Source organism: Zonotrichia albicollis, chromosome 9, assembly GCF_047830755.1.
Source record: "Zonotrichia albicollis isolate bZonAlb1 chromosome 9, bZonAlb1.hap1, whole genome shotgun sequence".
NCBI classification, from domain to species: Eukaryota; Metazoa; Chordata; class Aves; order Passeriformes; family Passerellidae; genus Zonotrichia; species Zonotrichia albicollis.
Window position 1 is genome coordinate 25,467,658 of NC_133827.1, and position 23,990 is coordinate 25,491,647.

The following is a 23,990-nucleotide window of genomic DNA, read 5'->3' on the forward strand; positions in this document are numbered from 1 at the left end:
GAGCTGGCATCAGGAAAAGCATTTCATCTCAGAAGGGGAGTTCAGTTTCAGGGCAGATGCTTCAGGAATGTTCTGAAATGTCCACCACAGGCTGATTTGAGGATGTTACAAAAACATCACTCAGAATTTAAGAGCAGCTGATCCTGCCTGGGACTGAAGGATGAACAAGATTTCTTGAGGTCTTAGGCTTTCCACCCCTGTGCCAGACTTAAACATAAATATTGGAATATACATTAGGACATAAACTTTTTGACAATTTTCATCATCATTCAGACAGAGCTGTCATGCTAAATGTTGATGTTTCCTCTTATTAACCCAAGCAGAATGAATGAATGAATGTTTTACTACTGTATTTTAAAATAACTTATGATATTTCATTGCTCTCTGAGGTACCTTTTTGTCAGCAGAACATTCTTGTTATTGCCAGCATAACCCTGTGTCAGCCTTTGCCAAGCAAGAACTCATTATCCAAGCCAGTTTTCCCTCTGAGAACAAACAAGGACCACCTTGTCCTTGACAACAGACACCAGAAAAAAAACCTCCTTCACCCCGGCGTAGCTGTCAGTTTACAAACCCAGCCAGCTCCTTGTTCATTTTCCCAGAATATTTCCTTCTTGCTGCATTGTCAGATTGTGCCTTCAGAGATGTTACCCAGCATAAAACTCACCTAGAACCCCACCCAAAGCGCTCTGGAGAAATAAAAAGATTCTTTCACATGAAACTTCTGTGAAGATGTTGCCCTGAGACTTGTCATTGTTGGCTCAGCCCAGCTGAGGCTGACCCCTCACTGTGAGCTTAGAGGGTCCCAAAGTGTGATCTCCACAAAGCAGGGAGACCTAGAGCTGCTGGTAATTTATTCATGCAAGATCCTGGTCCAGAGGGCAGCTGAAATTCACAGCAAGCTGTAATGAATTTGTCACCCTGTGTAAACTAGAGATTCTACATTCAGCACTGTTTTTTACATCAGACACAGAAATTCACTTCTGCAGGGGAAAAACGTTCTATTGCCCATGGCAGAATCTGGTGTGCAATGATACAAATTGAGTTTGGAGCAGGAACTCCAGAATAAAGTCTCAGTGGGAATTCTGAAAGGAAATATCAGATGGGTGACACCAACTTCAAAACACCTTTTGTATGTTTCCCTCACTGTTTCCTTTCAGCATTACAGAATAGCAATCTTACCACACCAGTACACAGGAGTGACCAGATTTCTCCAAATGGCTAAGTCCACAGAAATGTTCCCTAACTCATATTCCTGAACTCTCTGAAACCTACCACTGCAGTCAAAAGGCAAAAATCCTCAGCTAAATGGAATGCCAGGGGACTGCTACTGTCCCCTGGCATTCCAGACCAGCCACAAGTTTGTATTCAGTGTGTGCTTTCCACAAAAGTTCAACAAATTTTGTAGTGTACTGGCAGTGCAAGTAACATGCTATTTCTTCCTAGTCAGCCAAAGGATTAGCTTTGAATTACTTTTTTTGCACAAAAACATGTGGTTATAAGAGCTGCAGAATAAGTAAATTAAAAGACAAGGTTAAGTGAACTAGACAACAGAATCTGAAATAACTAAAATTCATAGTATTGTATACTGCTGGTCTTGCTTAGGGTTTACTGAACACTAATTTCAAGAATAGCTTCTCCCTTTCCCTTAGCCTGTGTCATTAATCATGTTCCAAGGCAACAGGTTTCCATGACAGCAAACATTAACTCTCCTGCAGCACAGCCTGTTATTTCTGCTACAAACACAAAGCTTTCACTCATACACTGTAACCCAGCCCAGCTACCCCCATGAAAAAAGATCCCTGAAATATGCTAAGAGACATTTAAATCAACAGCTCTATTTCCTTTGTCCTGTGATCCTGCCTCGGAACACGCACACTACTGAACTGAGCGGGAATGCTGTCAGCTCCCCCAGAGGGACACTGCCACCAGGTCTGAGCTCAGAGCTCTGCCAGCCCTCTACACCACAAATCCAGTGATGCAGCAGGATGATGCAGACTCCACTCTCATAAAGACACTGGATAAAGGTAATGAAAACCCCACCACACAGATCAGCTGCAGAACTGAGACCTTTGGGTTTAGTCATCTCAGGCAGGGTGAGAGCAACTCCCCCTCACAGGAGCTGTGCAGACAGAAATAAATTCCTTCACACGCACTTGCAGGGGAACAGAGCGTCAGGGACAGGCAGGGATGGGAGCTCTCTCTCTCCCTCTCTCTCTGGGACCTGCCTTGTTATTTTGAGGGGACTGTGGACTGAACATCTCTATCTTTGAAAGCCCCACTCACATTTACACTCTGATCTTCCCTTATACGCCAGCCCCACCCAACACCTCATGTATTGGTTCTGCATGCTCCATTACCAATGCAGCACTTACTCCTCCTAAGCAGAGGATAAAAAAATACGTTTTCTATTTAAAGAGCTGTGAAATAAAGGGAAAAAATAGTAATTCACTCTTTTGTAAGTACATTATTCTGTCCAAGGAAAATTCAGATGCAGAATCACACCTGAACTTTACCTTGAGTTTCCCTCTGGGGTTTCTGAAAGCACAGGTGGGTTGCAGGGGAAGCTGGGGAAGGCATTGAAGACATTCAGTGGCTCTTGGTTAAACAACTGATAGGAGGCAACCTAAATGTCAGTTTTCTTAAATTATTTTGAAGAACTGACACCTTTTAATGAACACTCAGAAATTCACAATGAAAAAAGAAACAAAAATTATAAAAATTCATGAATCCTGTGTGATCCTGATGCTCTTGCCTCTCACTCATCATGATTTGTCACGTTTCTTTTACTTTGGACACTATTACATTTATTTTTATCTCAGTCTAATGTTTGTCTCTTCTGCCATGTTATGTTCAGAGGTGTCTCAACTTATGTGCTGCAAATAGTTGCAGGAGAGAAGCAGCTCTGTCCCAACAACTGAGCAGCAAGATCACACTAAGAGTCCTCCAGGCAGGGATGCTCACATGAAAATCAAGCAGCTTTTTGTTACATGCAGCTGGTGAGAGCAAGGAAGGGAATCTAGGCTAGCACCATGACTATGATTGATGGTTATTTTAGTAAATGCAATTTTGCAAACTAGGACATGTGCTGGAAGCTTGTCAGCAAGGTGAAAGTTTAGGTAATGGCAAAAGATTATCAGATGGGGAATATTTAGGAGCTTGCTAATAGTTTTTTGGATAATAATTATGTAAAATTTCTCAGAAAACTTGACATTGAGCATTGCCGAGCACAGTCAGGCAAGCTGCAAAGAGAGACATCAACAGTAAATATAAATGGCAATGCTTCAGAGATCAGTGAATATGTACACCAAGATACATGCACCTCCTGCTCCAAGAAAAATCATGGAACTAAGACATCAGGAGACACAAATCTTCTGATGAGCTAGGCACTGAAGTGCACCAATCTGTAGGGTTCAGTTAGTGGTAATGAAGTTCACAAAGATGGGAACAGGTGCAGTCTGACAGCAACCTAAAGGTGACTCATCAACAACCGGGCTTCATTTGGGCTTCTTCCCTTTGGAGAAAAGCCTGAGGTGAACTGAATTCCATTACAATGTTACTTACCTGAGTGATCCCTTTCTCACTGAAGATTGTAAGAAGTTTAAATACAAGTTTTATGTTTCAAACCCACCTGTTTTTAAGTATGGAGGCAAAGTCACATCAGCTAAGGCTTACCTCCTGCTTTGTGGAGTTCTCCTACACACAAAAGCAGGAGGAGCCTGTAGATGTTTCTTGAAGCATGAACATAATTCAGCAGTTCTTTTAGAGTACTTAACATGTTTTCCATTCATCTTTGTAGTACAGAGGCAGGTGGCACAACAGGCATACCATATTCCCAGGAATTTTTGCACTAGGATGAGGAAACCAGACTAACTCCTTCACACTTACCAGACTAAATCCTTCACACTTACCAGACTAACTCCTTCACACTTCTCAAGCTGACACCGGATACACCAGTTTGGCAATGCTATTCAATTCAGATGCTACACTGATATGGCTGGTATAAGTACCTCTACCCAGTCCATTATTTTCTTCCATCAGGAATTCTCTTCAACTTGAAATGATGCAGCAAGAAGCCTTCTAGCTCTTCTTAAAATGACTGAAAAGAAGGCTTTTGTACCAAGAAATCTTTTTGGTACTCCTATTTTGATCTAATTCAGAATTCAACCAACATGACAGCTGTTGAGAGAGAATCACAGCATGGCTCCAAAAGGGAGTAAAATCAAACTACTGATGATTTCAGTTAGTAGAAGTCGCTTATAAAGGCAAAGAGCAGAAGGAGCCTCTTTGCACATTCTGGAGTGATTTCTTAATCAATTAAACACTGTACTTTAAAAAACTTAATTTCAAACCATGAGAAAATAATATACTAATAACATCATTTCATTAATTTACTATTAAATTGGCTGTCTTCAGAGCTATTAAAGGCCCTTCAGAAATTTTCACTGTCTTTTCCAGGCTGAAAGTATGCTTTTGACATCAATACAGAGAAAACAGATGGATAAAATAATTATAAAAAAGAGCAACATGATGCTATGAACCAGTTTCTCACAGTTTTACTAACAGACTGGAAAGCACAGGCAGAATAGTGGGCAGACAATCAGCAAAGTTGTGTTGTGTGAAAGTGCCCCCACTTTCCAAAAATCCCCAGTGTCCCTTCTGTAAGAATATGCAAAGTGATGAGGAAGGAGGGAGCAATATCAAAATCAGAATAAGCATTCAGGACATTTCAAGATTAGAAAAACTTTAAAGATTAATCTTTAAAAACATTTAAAGATTAGAAAACTCTGAAAGTAAATATTGATTGTACATCCCAGAAATCAAGGGGAATGTTGAAGGGAAAGGCAACAATTCTTGCATCATTCCTACATTCATATCCATCTGATAACTTCCCTAATTTTTGTGTAGTGTAATTTCATGATTGGACAGAAACAAAACATCTAGCTGAGAGTTATGGGCTCAGATACACAGAATTTCTCTGAGCTTTGGATTCTGTGTAAGGAGGATAATCACTCTAAGGGAGCCAGTTCAGTTTATAGAGTCTGAACTGCACTGACAGGCGAGTTAGCACACCTGGCTCCACACACACTCTGCTGCAATGGTTTGTAACACTCAGCCCAGCTGACTCCTCTCTACTATGTTATCCTTTTCACAGCTTGCAAAGTTATAAAAAGCTGATTAAATTGCTCAACCTTCAAAAACCAGGGTGTCTTCAACTACTAGAAAGCTGATCATCTCAACAGGTGAGTGAATTTGAGACTGGAAAACTCTACTGGGAAATATAGGTTTGGGATATCAAAAGATACACAATATTATCTTCCAAAGGTTGATTTTTTCTCTTCAGATTTTCTCCTGCACTCATGCTGCACAATTTCAAAGTCTGGAGCCTTTGGAGAGGATCTAGGAAGGGGATAGGAAAATGAGAGGAAAGACAGAAACAGGCCATCTGCATGCAGCAGCAAAAAGTGGATTCATTAAACTTAGGAGAAGCCTACCTTCAAACAGTCTTCCAAATTAAAAGGAGGCATGGAGTGCACTCTAGGAGCAGTTGGAGCAGTCTTATTAGCAGACTAGAGAAGAAAAGAGAAGGAAGACAGTGAAAGAAAGGAGCTGCCCCAAAGAGATGCATATACTTCAACAGTTAACCTTGTCACAACAAGTTTGTGAAATCAGGGCCCACAACAATTTGGCTTTTAGAAAAAAATTATTATTACAGCAGAATAACCATTACATTCAAAATAATGGACATTTGTACAAAAGTAGAGTCATACAGTCAGCAGAGAACAGAACTAGTAAAAATACCTCTTCAAAGTATTGTCAGAGGAGCATCTTGTGATGACAAAACCCGTCGCTAAAAGATGTGGTACAAAACAAGAGATGAGTCCAGCAACGAGAAGAGAACAAGACTGGGGCAATAACAACTCTGAGAAACTCATGTACAGAGTAATGCAAAGCACAGAATTGTTAAACCCTTTGCTACATCAGCTGACCTTCATCTTCACCATTATACAAACAAACCCCTACAGTTATTGGTTTTTGGTATTTCTCTGAGGATCTGGCACATTGGGAAGAATTTCAGGAAGTGCACTTTAGAGGTGCATGCAGCAGCTTTCTCTCCAGGTAGTTTAACATTAAAATGCAGGCTTGTTCATGTATTCTTCCACTGTCTAGAAAAAACAAAAAAAAACAAAAAAAAAAAAAACTGATGCATTATGGAATGGTACTGTAATATTCATAGAAATACTTTTTTTCTCTTTGACGACTGTTATAGTTTTGCAGGAAATTATATAAAATTGATTAAAGTGCAGAAATAATTCTTCTTTAACATGTAACAGAGTGGTTTAAAATGTGCCATTTAAATCATACCATAGCACAGCTGTGGCTAAACTCATCATGCCAGTGGCCTTTGCACACAGTGGCTGAGTTCCATGTGCACAGGGCAGAGCAGGTGAAACCTGCTCAACTCCCACAGCACAGCCCAAGCCAGTTTTACCACTGCGCTGCTCCCTTCAGGATTGTGATGGATCCTTCACTTCCAAGGAAAAAAATGGATGAAACCCATCACATTCAACTGGTTTTGCCATTCCTGCCTCAATGTTACTCATTACATTCCAAGTTACAATAGAATTCCTGCAGGTCTCTGAATAAGGGTTACATATCTGTGCCCTACAGAAAAACTACACAGGTGCTTCTGAATGAAAGCAGAGTTTGCCAGCAAATACTCTTTCCAATTTTAAATGTTAATAGTAGGTCATGTTTCCAATGCTATTAGTGAAACAGAAGAGATTTTCTGTATTTATATATACATATGCATACATAAAATACAACCTTAGATTATGTTCTTGTATTAAAGAAGTATCTTGGATACATCTTAAACTATTTCTTAATAAACTCTAGCAGTTAAGCTGCAAGAGAGCAACAGCTTTTTATGAAGACCCTGCAGATGATACCAAAAGGGTTGAATTGAAAGCTTATGTAACTGCACTGTTGTACCTGTTGAAACCAAATGCAAGACACTCTTGGATAATTAAGCACCAGAAGTGCTTAGCTGTGTTTTCATCTCCTGTCAAACAAGGAACATTAAGATGATGAGATGTTTGCCTTTTGTCCTCCTCTGCCTTACCTCCTGCAACATGTCAGAATCTTCTATGGCTTTCACTGCAGTCTTCTTTGAAGTCTCTTGTACTTCACCACCAATTATAAACTCATCAAGAATAAAATAAGCTTTTTCAAAATTGAAGATAATATCCAGCTCACACACCTGCCAGAACAAGAGGCCACAACTAGATTTAAACCATTTTTACAGTATCATAAGCGCTACTAGGCCAAAAGCTCTTGTGATGATCAAATATCCTCAGCATAAGCAGCCCTGTGCAGGCAGCAGGGTGAAGAAACAAACTGCATGTTATGTAATATCGAAGCTTCTGCACATGTTCTCTCCACATATTCACTTACAGCAGAGATATTCCACTTATTATTAACTTCATGCTGGCTGTCAGAGATCCAAGCTGACTTCCTGGCCCACTAACCCTGTCACAGGTCCTACACAGCCCTTGTAGTATGGGTTACCTGGGTTCACAGAGCAAGAAAATTCCCTGCCCAGCAGGAGCCACCAACTGCTTTTTAGTTTTGAGGCAGTACAGACACGAGTCATGGCACATTGATTTAACTAAGTTATGAATTAAGGTAGGCAGGATCATTTCAAAAATATTCAGAGAAAAGATGGGTCTCTTGTATTCTCTAAAGACTTACCGAAAGACTTATTAGGACCTTCTCTAAGTCTTTAAAAAAGATTATTTTATCTTTTGCCTCTATGTCCTTAATTGTTACACAGTATTATGAGACAAACAAAACTGGTATATCTGAAGATGTCAGGAAAGAGAATTAAACCAAACAAATCAATCAAACCTAAAACAAACAAATCAAATCAAAACCAAACCAAACCTGTTTTGAGTCTTTTTAATATTTTTTCCTGAAGTTTTCCCTTCAAATTCTATACCAAAACAGACATACAAAGCATCAAGATTAATTCTGGGTGAGTGGGAAAAGGCTGAGAAAACAATCTTATGATCATTTCAGCACTGTTTTAAAAAGTACTCTAATAATTATTTTCATTCTGGATTGAGAGTTCCTGTAGGGCAAGTGCAGCAGATGGAACACAAAGCAAATCAGCTCCACATAATTTTGTTTATCAGACAGACAGGAATGAGTTCATGGGAGAAAGTGAAACCTACATTTCCAAAGTATCTGTCCAGGAGCTCCACGTATCGATGAACGACCTCTAGTGTCAGCAGCTCGTTGTCCTGGTCTTCTATTGCACAGCAGAAATACAAACTAGCATACCTGGGGAAACACAGCAAACACATGGCAGTAAGCAGCTGGGACCTCGGTGCTCTGCTCCTCTCTTACAGGTCATTCACCTGATAGTTAATTCTTATCTAGTCTCTAAAGTAAACATTTTCTGTCACTCTTAGAGTGTCCCAGAGGACACTTTCAAAGATCAGATTATTTCAACCAATTATTTTAGTTAGAAGAAACAGCTTCACTCTTGGTAAAGTGGGACACCTGTAACACTGAAACAAGGCAATAAATCAGTAATAAGTAGCTCCTTCAGGTCTCCTCCTCCTGCTGCAATAGCACTGCAGTCCGTGGGGTTAATCAGACTGTAGGAGAAGCCACCCCTTCTAATTAAAAATAAAAATAAGGCAAAGGTGAAAGAAGTTACATCTCAGCATTTGTCATCTGCTGGCTGTCAAATGACAGTGTTTTACAGAGGGCCAGAATGCATGAAGCTGCTTAGACCAAAGAAGCTTTGTAACTAACTTGCACCAAAACTATGTTTAAACCAACCCAAGATCTATTCAGCTTGCTGATACTGTGGCTGGAGGCCAACTTGTCACAGCTTCTGGTCAGATGTTTATATGCTTCCCATCACAGCAGGGAACTCAGTTTATTGGGAGATGATTAATTTACTCAGTGCACTACACATTAAGGCTACATTTGTTTGCTGCAACTGTAGGAGAACAAACAGGCAGTTTACATTGGGCATTGTGTAACTGGGGATCAGTGATTTCTTTGGAAAAGGAAATGAGAATTAACACTTTCCAGAGCAACAAATATTTCAAAACCAAATTTGACAGAATTATGGAAGTGCTTTGGAACAATTTCTCCAATCTCCACAGATAATAAAATCCAGCACACACATCTCAGCCAGGCTACCCTGTGGAATTTGAAGGGGCAGTGAGGTCTAATGCCTTCTAAACACCAATACCCATTACATTACTCGTGTTTTTCTCATTTGACAGACTGTACAAGTATTTTGCACCCCACAATTACCCTGCTGGTTTGTCTGGGGACCCTGCCTTGCTATACCCAGATTGCCAATGGCAGGCTCCTAACTCAGCCCAGCTCTACGAGCGTTGTTTGCTGCTTTTCCTTAGGTGAGCCTTTGTTTTTCCTCTTCTAGCATGTGTTACTCATATGAACAGTGATTATACGTTCTTACAAAATTACTCACACCTTTTGTAAACAAGCTTGAGGTCTTTCCAGTCAACAAAACTACTTGTTTTTTGATTGCGAGACAAAATAATCTGAATAATTTCTCGAATGATCTTTTTCTTCTCTTTATCAGGTAGCGTCGTGTACCATTTCTGAAGCCTTAACTTCCCCTGCCGACTGAACAGCAGTATAAAGTGTATCTAGAGTAAACAAAGCAACATGGTTAACACCAGGGCCAAGGCCAGGGAAGAGCATTCCTCTGCCTGGCACCAGAAATCCGAGTCCTGGCCACACCTGGACACGGTGTCAGTGAGGTCTGGGGGAGGCTCAGCATGGGAAAGATCTCTCCTCTCTCCTGTTTCTTTCCCAGGCAGCTCTCCCCTCCCTGTGGCACATCTTCCCTACGTAAACCCTTCACATCCTCTCCTACCCATCCTCCTTACCTTGTGCAAACAGCAGCTTTGCCTCCTTTCCTGCCCCTGCCCTGGGGAACAGGAGGGGCCTCACCACTTTGCAGTGGTGACAAGAGGGCACCAGCCCCTCCTCCAGCAAAATAGATACCTCAGTGAAGGGAATAAAGACATCCACAACAGCAGTAGGAAAATCAGGATCAGTGTGGCTAGAAATATGAAGACTGAGATAGTAATAATCAGTAACAACTCTGATATTGCACTATTTCAGATCACAAAACAGCAGGTTCCTAGAAGAGGCAACAAAAGGCAGAAAAAACCTACTGTGTAAAGGAAGCTTGACTGGTTTTATTGAAGAAATTGGGATATTATGAAACTCAGACAACTGTAATAATGAAGGACAGACCTCAGTGAGTGATACTATATTAAGTAAAGGACAGTAGCTATACTGTCCAAAAATTTCCACTTTAAAGTGAGTCATAACTTTACAAGGTTTGACCTATGATTGTTTCCTGCCTAGCATAAACAGTATTACTGAAATACACAAGAGTCAGCTTTTAAATGCCAGTGGGGCTTTGAGAGAAAAGTATCAATTCACATTTACATATATAGTACTATTAGCAGGTTAAAATAACTGACCATAATGTATATTAGCAGTACAGAATCCCATTAACCCAGAGCATGAAAATGGCTTTAGGAATGCAAGACATGACTTTGAGCACAACATCCTTCTCCAATAGGACACCTGCTAAATGGGAAAAAAACCCTACAAACCCACTGGGGGGTGGGGGGAGAGAGATGTGTTTAATGGCTGAAGACATCTGAGTGCCCTGCTCTTATCAGGCATCCTGACTGGGCTCTCACCAGTACCACTATCAGGCCCCAGTTGTCTGCAGGAAGGGTAGCTGCAGCTGTATCCATGTGTGTGACAGGTACACTGCCAGCTGTCCATACAGTGTCTGCTGGCTTCCCCTGATCCTGGGGGGACCAGGGAGAAGCACAGGAGCCTCACTTTCCTCACTTGCTCCCAATCCTTGCAAAGCCCTGATCTGGCAGGTCTCTTACCACATCCCTCACCATTAGCCTAACCTTATCCTTCCCTAGAGGTTTTCCAATCTCCACCCTAATCCCTTCTGCTCCTTGCTTCCTGTTCCAGTTTATTGCTGTACCTATACTTCATCACTACATTTCCAAATGAGGATTATAAAGTTCATCTTCACAGTCACTGTCAAGATTACAAGGCAGATTTCTGTGAAGATACAATCACTCCACACTGGCAAAGTCTGAGAAGAGAAATCAGAGAAGTTTCTACATAAGAAAAAAAAAAAGGAAAAGCTACTGGATTTTAAACAAAGCATTCATTCATAATTCAGAACCACTCTCTAGCTATTGAGTTGCATAGTTGTTGAGTAATCTGGAGATAAAAGTTCTGACTATACTGAGAAAGACTTCAAATGTGGGATCATTTTAGGGAAAGGAGGGAGGTTTTAGTCATGTGTGTCTTTGGCTGGATATAAGGCTCTTGCCATTGTTAGTCTAATGTGCTTGATAAAATTACAAGGATTTTGTAGCTGCATTCTGTTGAGTCCTATAATATTATCCAGACAAGCTTGCTAAATAAAAACAAGTATGCTGCTGGCAGGGCACATGGCCTGATTACAGTGAAGAGCAAAGCACCATGGTTCTGCCTTTCTCTGTTCATATTACCAGCTGGGTTTCAACATGGGAATCTTCCAGCTGCCAGGGTTACCCCTTCCCAGGTGATGTAGGGACAACACTCACCGAAAACACACTTGCACACTGAGAGAAGCTGGATGAATGAAAGGCTGTTCTGCTTGCTGCACAGCACATTAACTCCAAAGCCCTTGTACAGATGAGGGTGTTTTGAAAACAGAGCATAGGCTCCACAGGTAAGGGCAGCAGGTCAGCAGGAGTCCATCTATAAGCCATTGGGTAGAGGTAGCAACTCTTGGATAAACACATTTCTATAAATATGTGAATCATCAGATAGGAGAGGATGATCAGATTTGACTGAAAATGCAGGGAAGGAGTCAATGAATCTCTATCAAAAGTATGTTCAGCATAAGGCTGTGAGCTTTGTGGCATCCTTTGCCTGCAGTGCTTCAATAGGAAAAGGAAATTAAAAGGTATTCTGGTTTAGGGTCGGCTGTTGGACCCAAGAGACCTTAAACTGGAATTTTTAAACCTCATGCCTCTAAAGGTTAAATACTAACAAACCAGGGAATCGCTGTGAATATTACCACCACTTTCTACCAATTAGTTACTGCAGGATGTTATGCTTCATCCATAGGAAAGTGAGCTGCTCTCCACTTAAAACTGCTTTGAGAACTCCACTGTTTCTTGTACACTTGCAGGTGATGTCTTGCCATCACTTTTATGAGCTGAGGCAATGTACTTTGCAATCAGAAAATATCCATTAATGCTCCTAAATGCATAAATGTTCATACACGAGCTCCAAAAATCTCATTGTTTGGGTTGTGTCCCACATTGTTTCATATGCAGACTGTAACTGCATACCTCACATGGCAATTTGATTATTACAGTAATACATACAGTTAGAAAATGGCACAATTCTAAATTTTATAGTCTGCAGCAAAAGAGAGCACCCCTCAAGCCTAGGTACATATCACTGGCCAGCTAAGAATTACTGTAATAAAACAACTTATTAGAAAGCTGCAGGTACTCAGAAGCAAAAATATCCCGTTCAATTTGGGGAACTCTGTAGGAGGTATATAATACATTCTTAAAAGGTTAAATGGTTTTCAGCATTTTCAGTTTCAACATCCAGTGCTGTTCCATTCAGTTCAGCTTTGCTCTGCCCAGCCCCACTGTCAGGACACAACACATTCCTCACTGTCATTGCTCTGCTCATTACATCCCACTGGAAAGACTCTGATGCATCAATAAACCTGCTAATATTGAAGTACTGCACAAACACAGATCTAACAGCTCATCTGTTCCTTGCTCCTTGACTGTGAAAACATATTTGCTTTCCTCTAGTGCTGATGACAAGACAGATGTTGATTAAGAAATTTTTGGTTCGTTTTCAGCAGCCAAACTGCAAAGAGAAGTAGATTATCCTGCAATGCTTTACTCATCTTTAAAAGTTCTAATTCCAGAGGAAAACAAAGGTAAATGACTTGCTGCAAGCAGAATATCTTAGAAAGCAGAGTGCATGGTTTCCTTTCTTACCATCCCAGGGTGTGCTGGCTGTGACTAACAATCACCAGAGCCAGAGCTGATGCCAGAGGGAATTTTTAGGTCCAAGACTGAGTGGGTTGGGATGAAGAGTACAGCTCCTAAGAGAGCATTAGCTTACCTCACATGTGGAGTCTGTGGAGACAAGCTTGGTCTGGGAGCTGAGACTAATTTTATTAACTTGTTTTACTGAATCAGACCAAACCACCCACAGCACTGTGCAAAATGACCGCCATAAACGTCAGCAAGTAATCCAAATGACTGCATTTTTTATTTGTAGGATACTGGAAAAATAGTTTGTTGGGGTACTTTTTATATCAAGCATTTAAACCATGAAACTCTACCCCTTTCTCGTGCATCTATGAATCAACTGCAGCAGTAAGTTACTTAACAGACTGGAAAGTTATGGCCCTCTGTTCTATCAAGATTTACACAACTGTACCAGGATAAAAACCAACACCCTTAGTTTCAGGGCTACAAAAAGAAAATCAAATGCTAGACTTTGACATGAAATAATTTACCAATAAACAGAATAGACATCAAAAAGGCAAAATACAGAAGGTTTGCATATTCATGAACAACAAATACAAGAGAGACAAATGAAACTAACACACACTGTGATTTCTTTCCACCTTCCTTGGGAGACCTTTCCCTCCTTTAACTAATGGGCTGTAACAATCTGATAAGCAGCTCACCCAGACTTGTCTTCTGGCCTGCTCCCTGCCAGGACTGCAGGTCCCCTTTGGTGCAGCCCTCCCCACTGTTTGGCCATCACACACTTCAGACTTATCAAACACATTACAACTGCCTCAGTAGGCTCAAACTTGGATCATTTTTGCCTTTACAGAGGGTTTAAAATTTAACCTAATCTGCAACAATTAGTACAACTGTCTAAAGGGCTGCATTTCATTCCATACACAACCAACCACCTGCAGGGGTAGCAGATAAAAATGAATACATGGGAAAGGGACTTTCCTAGCTTTCCTTTCCTACAGCAATTTCTCCAGTTCACTGTTTAATAACACAAACATGTAAAAGATGCCAAATTTCTTCCTGCAAGGTGATCTCCAGTGGTGTGCAAGAAGCTGTAATTCATTGCACTGTGAGAAAGAAGAATGTGCACTAGAACTGCTGCTCCTCTTCCTGTAATTCAACCTGCATAACATTTGCTGACTGGTTCCAAACCTGTTCTGTGGCATCTGGCTTCTCCATGTCCCTGGGGAAGGAGAGGAGGACAGAGATGGGAACTCACCAAGGAGCCTCAGGGGAGGGGAGGCACAAGAGGAAGACTGCAGAAAAAAGAGCAAGAATCCTCTTTCCTGTCTGGGTGTGTGGCTGGGCAAGGATTTGCTTGGTGAGGCAGCTCTGGGCTTACACTCTGCTTCAGCTGTAACCTCTACAAATTCGGTTAAGAGCCCTCCAAAATCAAAGCCACCTTTATAAAACAGACACCTTAAATGCACATGTAAGTAAGATCTGCAAATTAGGAATTGCTATCCTTAAACAGACATCTTGGCAAAGTGAGGAAACTTTCAGCTTTCCTTAAAACTTTCTGCAGGGCAACAGACAACACAAGACATGCTAATCAATGAAATTTCCCAGACCACATAAAATGGGAAGTGGCATGAAAATCCAGAAATTCAGCTGCCAGCAGAAGCCTGGGGAAAACCAGCCTGACTGGCTGTACCTGGTGGAGAGGAAGCAACTTCCTATGTGAAAGTTCTTTATTCACTTATCCTGATTCCCTTGAAGTTTGCTTCATCTGCTGCCACTGTTTTAGTCTAACAGAGCTCATATTCTGCTTTTCTTTTACTATTTTTCATTCTTTTCTCTGATATGAAAGAATCTATTTCCCAACATAAACAACTGTCCAGTATTTTACCAGTATTTACTTTTACATCACAACTGAAAATGAACAAAACCTACTTTCATTGAATTTTCTCTTAAAAAATGTGAACATTCACATTATTCCAGCCATCAGCTCTTTTTTCTTTTTAATCTCCAAAACATTTCAGGACTAAAATATTCCTTTTAGTTTGTGCTTTGTTTAGTGAGGTTTGTTTTGTTTTGAGGAGGGGGGTAGGTAAACAGTGAAATTAAAAAAAAAAATTGTGAACACACAGTTGGTTTGGAATGCCAGGTGTTTAGGCTGAAATGAGAAACATGCACTGAACAGACCTATTGACCTATTAACAATCTACCCACATCAGGACAAGACAGAATACTAACACACTCAAGTACAGGTATTTTGGTATTCTGCTGTTACATGAAATCCCATCTGGCTACTACTGACTTTTAGTATACACTCTGGGGTTTCAGATACTTCTAAAGCAAATATGTAAAATTCAAAAGAGACTACTTTATTAAAAATATTAATTTCCTTACTTGTTTGCTCCGTCACTAAAACATTTACTCACAGCAGCACAGGAGCTGACAGATGTTTGTTAAATACTGTTGGCTCTCAGCTTTAAAATTTCAAACATGTTCTTAGTCTGCATTATATAAGCAAATAAGGAAAAAGAAAATATGCACAAATCCAGCAACACAGAAATTCTGAAGAAGTGTATTGCTGCCTACCTGGCACAGGATTCTTCCTCACTTAATCTCCATTAGGAATATTTCTGAGCAATTTCCCCTGAACAATACATCCAAAGTCCATGCAATAAAAGCTGTGCCAGATCATTACAGGCACACGTGACCATAGTTACACATTGATTTTATGCTTTTCATGATGCAGCACTCACCCTTATCTTATTACAGAAGATTCTAAATGGACCAGCACACCAGCATTTGAGGGATATTTATAACACATGGTATCGATCCAGACAGCAACAACCTTCTCAATAGCCTCACTTGAGTTAAATAAAACTATAATCAAAACAGGATGGCTGAGCTCAAGCTGCTCCCTCCTGATGCCTAACCAGAAAACAAAGCTTAGGGAGCTTTCTAAGTGCCCAAGCTCCCTCTAGCTCTACTCCAGCTTATCTCTACATCCAGCAGGTTGAGTCCTCCCAACCTCGGCTCATCCCTCATAAACTGGTGGCATTCCTTCACCTGTGAATCAATTCCTCCCTACAGCACAGGCACGGACTGGTGACATTCCTGCCCAGTGTCCTACAGCACAGGCATGGACTGGTGACATTCCTGCCCAGTGTCCTCCTACAGCACAGGCATGGACTGGTGACATTCCTGCCCAGTGTCCTACAGCACAGGCACGGACTGGTGACATTCCTGCCCAGTGTCCTCCTACAGCACAGGCACGGACTGGTGACATTCCTGCCCAGTGTCCTCCTACAGCACAGGCATGGACTGGTGACATTCCTGCCCAGTGTCCTACAGCACAGGCATGGACTGGTGACATTCCTGCCCAGTGTCCTACAGCACAGGCATGCCTGTGCCTCCTCCTCACAGGCTGGGCTGTCCCACCAACCACACAGATTTCGTGCTCTGGAGAGCAGAGGCAGCTTTCCAAAACAGCCCCAAAGGGGTAGATGCAGGCAAGGACATCCAGTTCTTACAGAGAATAATTACTCTTAATTTTCTTAAATTTTTATTCCTGCCAGTGGAATTACTCCAGATTTCAGGTAATAAGCAAGCAGAGACCAGGCTGGAGTTTGGCCCAGGCTCTGCCATAGGAGAGCAGGCCAGGGAAGCAGCCACTGCACTGTCCCTTCAGTGCCACCACAGGACACACACAGCAGGGATGGGAGCTGGCTGAGCTCACAGAAAGCAGCAGTTTGAAGAGATTTGAAACAATTATTAACTTGGCTATCACATCCCCTCTGCCTCCTAGGCTGGACTCTTAGAGGTGTTTTTATTTGCTTACATGTTTTTAGGAGGCAGAGGATCCCTTCCTTAGGTTACTACAAGGAGGAAGGACCAGAGGAGAGGCTGAACAAGCTGCTGAGAGCTACCCCCAATTCACTACAACCCCAGTGCACTTTACAGGCACAAGAAACTATTTTTCCAGCCTGTTCCTTGAACTCCCAAGTGAAGAAACAGAGCTAAAATCTCACCCAGTGGAGCTGCAAAAGGTGCAGCTCTTTTAGTTTCATTTCCACTTTGCCTTATCAGTTATTTGCAAAGCCCTGTTACATGGAGGCACTGCAGGCACTTCCCTTACCTCTGACCTCTCCAGGAGCAAAGTTAAAAACCTTTGCTCTGGGACAGGGAGGCACACCCAGATGGTGACAAGCTAAGCTGGCTCCTCAGGAGCTGACAGACACTGCTCCAGCCTGGTGATTCCCTGTCTGGTGGAGCAGGAACAGTGCAGATGGGCAGCAGCCTGACACCCATTAAGATGCTGACAGAAAATCTGAGCTCCAAAAGGACTAAAGATACATGTGAGTTCAGATCATGTTTATAACTCTGAAACAGCAAGAATATTCTTTTGGAAACACTGAAGCATTTAACTTAGGCATTTTCAATTGAGAAATTCTCCATTTTCCCTTTTAAAATGGCAATTTTTCTTTAAGGTAAAAAACCAACATGGATTTAACCTAAGCATAAACATAAAAGCAGCAACCACTGTTTACAGAAGGAGGGGCCAGAGCAGAGAATCCTCCAAACTGCTTTATGTGTTGGCCCAACATTTAGCCTGTAGAATGAGAAACGATCACAAATTCATTCTGCTGTTTCTCCAAGTTCTCTCATGGGACTTCAAAGCAAGGAAATGCCTGAGGCACTGCCTCTTTCCCATCCCATCTCCTGAGCCCAGAGGCTGTTCAGAGTTTCATGCAGCACTTCCCACAGCTTCTCTAGAGCTCAGAGCACACAGGCACTCACCCAACATTTCACCTGCTCTCCTTCCAGCACACAGCCTTGCACAACAAAGGCACAACACAGTACATTTCTGCATTTTACTCAGTGGGCTTGTTTCTCATTCCTTTGTAGTCTGTGCCCATCACTTACCCCAAGGGGCTAAGCAGAGGATGGTGACCTCAGAGCTCCTGCGCTGGTTAACAAGCACTGAGAACTGCTTGAGTGTCTGAGCAAAAGTATCCCAAGCTCCAAAGGCAAGCAGCAAGGCAACACCAGGGATTTACTGGTTAGTGAAGAGGGACTTTAATGCCCTCCCTAAGAGAGGAGAGCAGATGGACATCCTGCACAAACTCAGCAAGCCAGAGAAGACAAAATGAATGAAGTACCTGGGGTTATGTCTGTAATACTGAGAAACACACATCAGGACATTCCAGGCCAGACAGGCATGCAAAGCTTGCCTTCAAACACACAAATGCAAATTGCACCTTCCCATCCTGCCCAATGCCTTTGCATGCTGTATTCCTACTCCCAAATGAAGTGCCATGCTTGCAGGACTGGATCTTGCAACTCCCTCTCCACATTGCAACATCTGCAGAACTGCAAAGGCCCAGGGGTGACACTCAAGAAAGCACAGAGCCAATGCAGCCAAGAAAATGCAGAGGACAGCCTGCAGGAACAGGACAGCAGGAAACGAAAGGGCAGGGATGGAAATCAGGAACTGGGCACACATGATACAGACAGAATCCTTTCACACAAGCAGCATTGTTCTCATTTAGACATCACTAGCAAGACCATGACTGGCTCACAGAAATGCCTGATGTGGATGCCAAAGCAGAAATCTTGCAAGTACTTGAGGGAGGGGAAGCTCCTCAGAGATTTGCCCTCCCTGACTCACCAGTTTCCTCAGTACTTTCATCACATTGTAGTTTTGCAGCTCTTGCAGGTAAATGATGGCTTCAGAAGGTCCATGGGATCATTTATAAAGCATGGGATTGTGAAGTAACTAAAGATATGGATATTCTTGCCTCAGGACAGACCCAGCTGCCCATTATCCCATTTGCCCACCCTAAATGCCATGGCTTTCTCTAAAGCCATCCCACATCCTAGTAACTCCTAGCTCTGACATGCCTGCAGTTTCCTTATTTCTGAGCAAAAAATAAATGTATTTTGAAAAACAAGAATTACTACATTGCTGATTATTAAGAAAATAACCAGCAGATGATCTATCATAACATTTATTTTGCTTTCCAGGAATAAACTTAATTTCCAGGGCCAGTAAAGCATGAATGGGACTTCCTGCATGGCCTGAGTGGGCTCCACTATTAAGCAGTGACGATCTGTAAATGGTCATGGGCACTTTGAACATCCAAAATTGGCAAGTCAGAGATTACACACTTCCAACATTTTCCTCACAAATCCCACAAAATGCTATTTTAAAATCCAACTGAATGACAGTGAGTAAGAGAATGCCAGATTATGGATCTGCCCCTGAGCTGTACTCTGCTCTAAGCAGCTTCCAGAAGGGCACAAGCATAATGAGCAGAGCATGTGTAAAAGCATCTGGCAGTCCCTCCAGGAATCACAGGTTTAAGGATTAGGGACAGAAACTGCATGCAGACAACCCACCTGGGCCCCACCCTCTATGAACTGCCTAACTACTGGGACACCCACAGCAGTGAACTGAAAACAGTCATTTACACTGTGTGAAAGAGTATTCCTATTTATTTTTTATACATTTGGTGCCTAAAAATTTCACAGGATGTACCCTGATTCTTTGTGTAGCAACCAATCTTCCTGGTGTTCACATGTTTCTATCACTTCCCCTGCAGTCACCTCTTTGCAAGCAGAAAGTCTTCAAACTCAGGATCTCCTAAACAAGATGCCATTCCACTGCCATTCTGTACTACCACAGTAAAAGTTCACTACAAGACAAATTAACAAAGAAATACCACATGAACTTTTTTTGTCATCTAGCATAATAATCACTGCCTTCAACAATACACTAATTTATTTATCATTTTCTCTCTTCTCATCTGTTCTAATCTGGTGCCTTCCTTGTCCTTCAGAGGTAAATGCTTAGAGGCAAAGTTCATTGTCCTCTGAGGCCAATACACAGGTGTATCGTGTGGAAAATAAGCAGTCATTCTTAGAACTGTAAATAGTAAATTCTGTGCAGCACTGAAAATGTCTTTTGCAGATCTATGTCAATTTTCACAATTAAGGGCATTGAGGGTGTTGATGAGATCAATATTCAGAAGAGCTGAGAGTTCATTTCCAAACACTAGGGAGGTGTCAGCAGCTGCAGTCACAGCATCTGATATTTCCACCCCAGCTTCTAGATTAGTGACTGGTTATCAAATGACTTGCTAAGTGGAAACAGTGTTTGCCAACTCCTTTTCTATTCAGGCCAAGTACATTTTTAGAGCAACTGTGCTCAATGGGATTCTTTTGATCTTTCTCCAGGGTTTCAGATCATGCCCACAAGTACTCATTTGTCTCCCTGTAGTGATGAGTAGCACAGGTAGGAGGGAATCAGACCCTTTACTACAGAGGCACCAATTCTGCATGCAGAGCTACGCAAGCAGAGCCCTGTATTTATTCACAAAAGTAATCCTGATAACACGGAGGCAGCAGTAGGATCGAGGTGTTGCAACACTTACAGGCACAAGAGACTAACAGCAACACATGTCCTTGGGGAGACTTATCTTTTTCTCCTCTCTGCTCTCTCCCCACTCTCTGACTTTGTTGAGACAGCAATCCCTCACGACATGTATCTCTGCTGCACCCACATATGAGAGGAAGCAAAATTTAGTCTTTCTAAAAAGTAATTTTAAAAAAACCATGTCACAAAGCAGAAGCTGGGCATAAAAGCTTTGTTTCTCAGCTGGATATGAAGTCAGTTTTGCTAAACAAACTCTTCCCTGAAACTTACATGGAAATCTGCAAGAGAGCAAACAATAGGAACAACCCTCTTGCTAAGACATGGTACCATTTGCACAAGCACCTTTAATTTTATCCCAAAACACAGTTGTGGCAAGCATAACTCATTCCAAAATTTCAGAAAAGAGGAATCAGTCTATGGAAAGTTTAAATTACTTATATAAAGTTCATCACTCATGAGCCTGGATAAGGTTAACTCTTGGTTTGTAACCCAGCAAACCCTTTTTTCTTGACTCACAGCCGAGTGTTAACAAGACCTTCCCAGAGACTAGAATATAGAGAATTTTAAAGCCAGAGTTCTCTGACAAAAGCACTGTTTCATCAGCACCAGATCCTCAAGAGAAGAAGAGGGTAAGGCTGACAGCACTAATATAATGCAGGAACGCCAGAAAGCGTTTGTACTATGGCCTCAAAAAAAGGAAAAATAAAATTCTTACTTGTAAGAATGCACACTCACCTTGTAAAATTCTAACCATCAGTACAGCGGGCAGACTCCAGATCGTCAATAGCAGAATAGCAGCACTCCTGTAAAAGCAGTGCTCCCCCGGGACTATGGTGAGTGCTTTGAAAACTGGCATGTGTGAAGCACCCGCATCAAGGAGGGTTCTGAGATCAGATTCCCTGAAATCAGCTCCCATATTTACTGACCTTCAAGGGCAAAATAGGAACTCCAGTTGTTTACATAAGCTTTACCAGAGAAAACTGGGTATGTAGGGCTGTCTCGGGGTGTAACCAGAAAAGTTACATCTCTACAGGGACTTAAGGTGTGGAGACTGCCCTGCCATCTGTAAACTCATTACTGTGCATATTCTATTTGCAAATATAATGACAGGTACACCTTTCTAAATACAGGAGACTAACACATATTTAGCATTCTGGCTTAACCACTGAAGAGAAACAACACAGCTCTGCCTTTGAGGATAGAGACAAACAACAGCACTTGGCCTCCACTGAAGGAGTTGAGAGGCTTCTGTTCAGCTGCACTGCCAGTAACTGGTATTACAGGTGCACACAATGGGCAAATTGTGCAAGACAGCAGCTCGGAGCATGCCCGCAGAACCTGCCTCAAGCCTGAATTATCAAGCACTGAGATGGTTTCTCTATTAAGAGGCATCACTGACCATCTCACTACTTGGGAGCAGGCAGTCCCCCCACCCCGTGGGGAACATCCAGCTATTGCTCTCTGGGTGTTGGCCACCATTCTTTACAGAAGAGAGCATCCACAGCAACCTTTTCTGATCTCAGCAAACCAACACCAAGACAGCACTGGAGAGGCGAAGGGTCTTTCCCCGGATCCTGCCCGTAGCCCTTTAACCCGGAGGGCTGCTGCCACTTCCAAGCTCACACTCGCCACTGCCAGCCCTGAGCCGGGCAGCACAGTGACACTGGTGACCGACAGACGGTTCAGAATCAGACCCACACGCTCTCGCTGATTATTACCTGATAGAAAGGTGCAGCCAAATCCCAACAAGCCCCATCAGACCCGGCAGTGGTGCAGAGGCACCCGGGCTGGAGGTAACGCTGCAGTGCAAGCCCTCCACTTACCTGACAACAGGGAATACACCTGGGGAAAAGCTCTTCCCAACGATCCCGTCACAGGAAAACCCAGCCCCAGCACGGACCCGCCTTGCCCCCAGTCAGCCTAGGGACAGACACATCCACACGAAACCTCACTCGATCCTTCTGCAGGCACTGGAGCCGACCTGCACCTCAGCTCCTCGAGTTACAGCAAGACTTTATAAATAAAGCCTCTCTGTAACAGCCTTGTTTTCCTGATTGTCTGAGAAAGGCTCTCGGCGTGACCCGGACTCATCCCGAGGGTCGGAAAACAAAGCGGAAAAGAAGAGAACTTTCATTTCCCCGAACAGGCGTAAACCTGGTTCGAGCCCGCCTGGGAATGGCTTTCAGCGTGCCGCTGCCGAGGGCAGCCCCGCTCCGCCCGGCCTCGCTCCGCGCCCTGACAACGCGCCCGTCGAGGGGCTCGGCGGCTCCGGCAGGGCACGGGCGGCTGCTCCGGCCCGGCTCGGCCCGACCCCGCTCCGCTCGGCCCCGCTCACTCACCATGGTGCGGCGGCTGGCTGGGAGCCGGCCCAGCCCGGCCCGGCCGCCTCCGTCCCGCCCGCCCCGCTCAGGTGAGGCCGGGCCGCATCGCCTTCCCTTCCCACAATGCCCCGAAAGGGAACTGCCGGCGCTCCTCCCGCCGCTCCGGGCAGCGCCGCGGGGCACGGGCAGGGGCCGGGCAGGGCAGGGCCCCACAGAGGCACGGCCCGGCTGTGAGGGTGCTGGCAGGCCGCGTGTGCCAGGCCCCGCACGGGGTGACCACACCTGCTGCCCCGTGCGAGCGTGAGCCGCTCAAAGGGCGCCTTTCGCACCTCGGCATTCCCGACACCAATAAAACACTTCATGTTTTCACTGGCTCCAGCACTCCCCTGTCAAGCATTCATGCCCTAAAGACACGGGTAGATCTACAGGCATGATTGCTCTGCTGCCCATCTCCATCAAAATGGAACTGTGATAGTTTAAATACTTTCAGCGGATGGGCTTGGCTCAGCGGTGCTTTGTGATGCAGCTGCATGAGAGGGCAAGGCATCAGCAAATCCCCTAACCTGTGGCAGGGATTTGCTGATAAGCAGCTGGTGCCAAAAGAATGTGTAACATCCACAGACTCAGCATTGAATCAAAAGCTCTAAATCCAGGCCTAAGGGTTCTCAGATCTGTACCAGGAGTCTGATCCAGATGCAAACTACCCCATGGGCATAAAGTGAGAAGTTAGACTTAGCAAGCTTAAATCCCATGTCTGTAGTCTAAAGGAGAGGCATCTCCAGAGCACAGCATGTATCAGTTCAGGATAAGGATCCCAACTGCTCAGGCAGGGAAGAGCTGTGCCCTGCTCCTGTGTGCAGTGGTGCCTGTGAGCCATCAGTGGGAAAGGGAAAGAAATCCAAAGGGATTTGAGGACTTCAGGGATCCCTGTGGTGTCAGTGACAACCCCTCTGCAGCCTCTGGCTTCAGAGAAGGGAGACGGATCCCTGGCCAAAAGTAATTGCACAGTTGGGTTGAAACCTGCTCCCAGCTGGAAATGCAAATTTGCAGGAACAGAATGCAGGTGCAGGTGTGTGCTCCTTATGTTCATTCAACAGTGTGGAGGTAAATTCCACATTT

At 43.3% G+C, this 23,990-nt stretch overlaps 1 protein-coding gene and 1 long non-coding RNA gene across 7 annotated transcripts; one reads left to right on the forward strand and one right to left on the reverse strand.

The window, feature by feature from the left end:
* Positions 1–1,644: 1,644 nt before the first annotated feature.
* On the forward strand, positions 1,645–14,322 carry LOC113459565 (uncharacterized). 3 transcript variants are annotated; one of them, XR_012581610.1, is made up of 5 exons: positions 1,645–2,027; positions 5,156–5,243; positions 9,306–9,440; positions 9,632–13,060; positions 14,188–14,322. It is a non-coding gene; the product is annotated as an uncharacterized LOC113459565 (long non-coding RNA). The 3 variants fall into 3 exon arrangements; XR_003380919.2 differs by lacking the exon at positions 14,188–14,322 and having other exon boundaries at positions 9,632–13,406; XR_003380920.2 differs by lacking the exons at positions 9,306–9,440; positions 14,188–14,322 and having other exon boundaries at positions 1,651–2,027; positions 9,632–13,406.
* On the reverse strand, positions 4,379–23,601 carry AP1S3 (adaptor related protein complex 1 subunit sigma 3). Of its 4 annotated transcripts, none has more exons than XR_012581609.1 (5): positions 22,890–23,601; positions 8,235–8,343; positions 7,124–7,261; positions 5,496–6,167; positions 4,385–5,400 (listed from the first exon to the last, which is right to left on the reverse strand). XR_012581609.1 is itself a non-coding variant. In XM_074547058.1 (5 exons), the coding sequence occupies exons 1-5, from the start codon at positions 12,012–12,014 to the stop codon at positions 6,132–6,134; spliced, it is 786 nt and encodes a 261-aa protein (XP_074403159.1). In that variant the 3' UTR covers positions 4,407–6,131. The 4 variants fall into 4 exon arrangements, 3 of the variants coding, with proteins under 3 accessions (XP_074403156.1, XP_074403159.1, XP_074403157.1); XM_074547058.1 differs by lacking the exon at positions 22,890–23,601 and adding exons at positions 9,520–9,698; positions 11,691–12,014 and having other exon boundaries at positions 4,407–6,167; XM_074547056.1 differs by adding an exon at positions 9,520–9,698 and having other exon boundaries at positions 4,410–6,167; positions 22,890–23,009.
* Between the last annotated feature and the right edge of the window lie 389 nt (positions 23,602–23,990).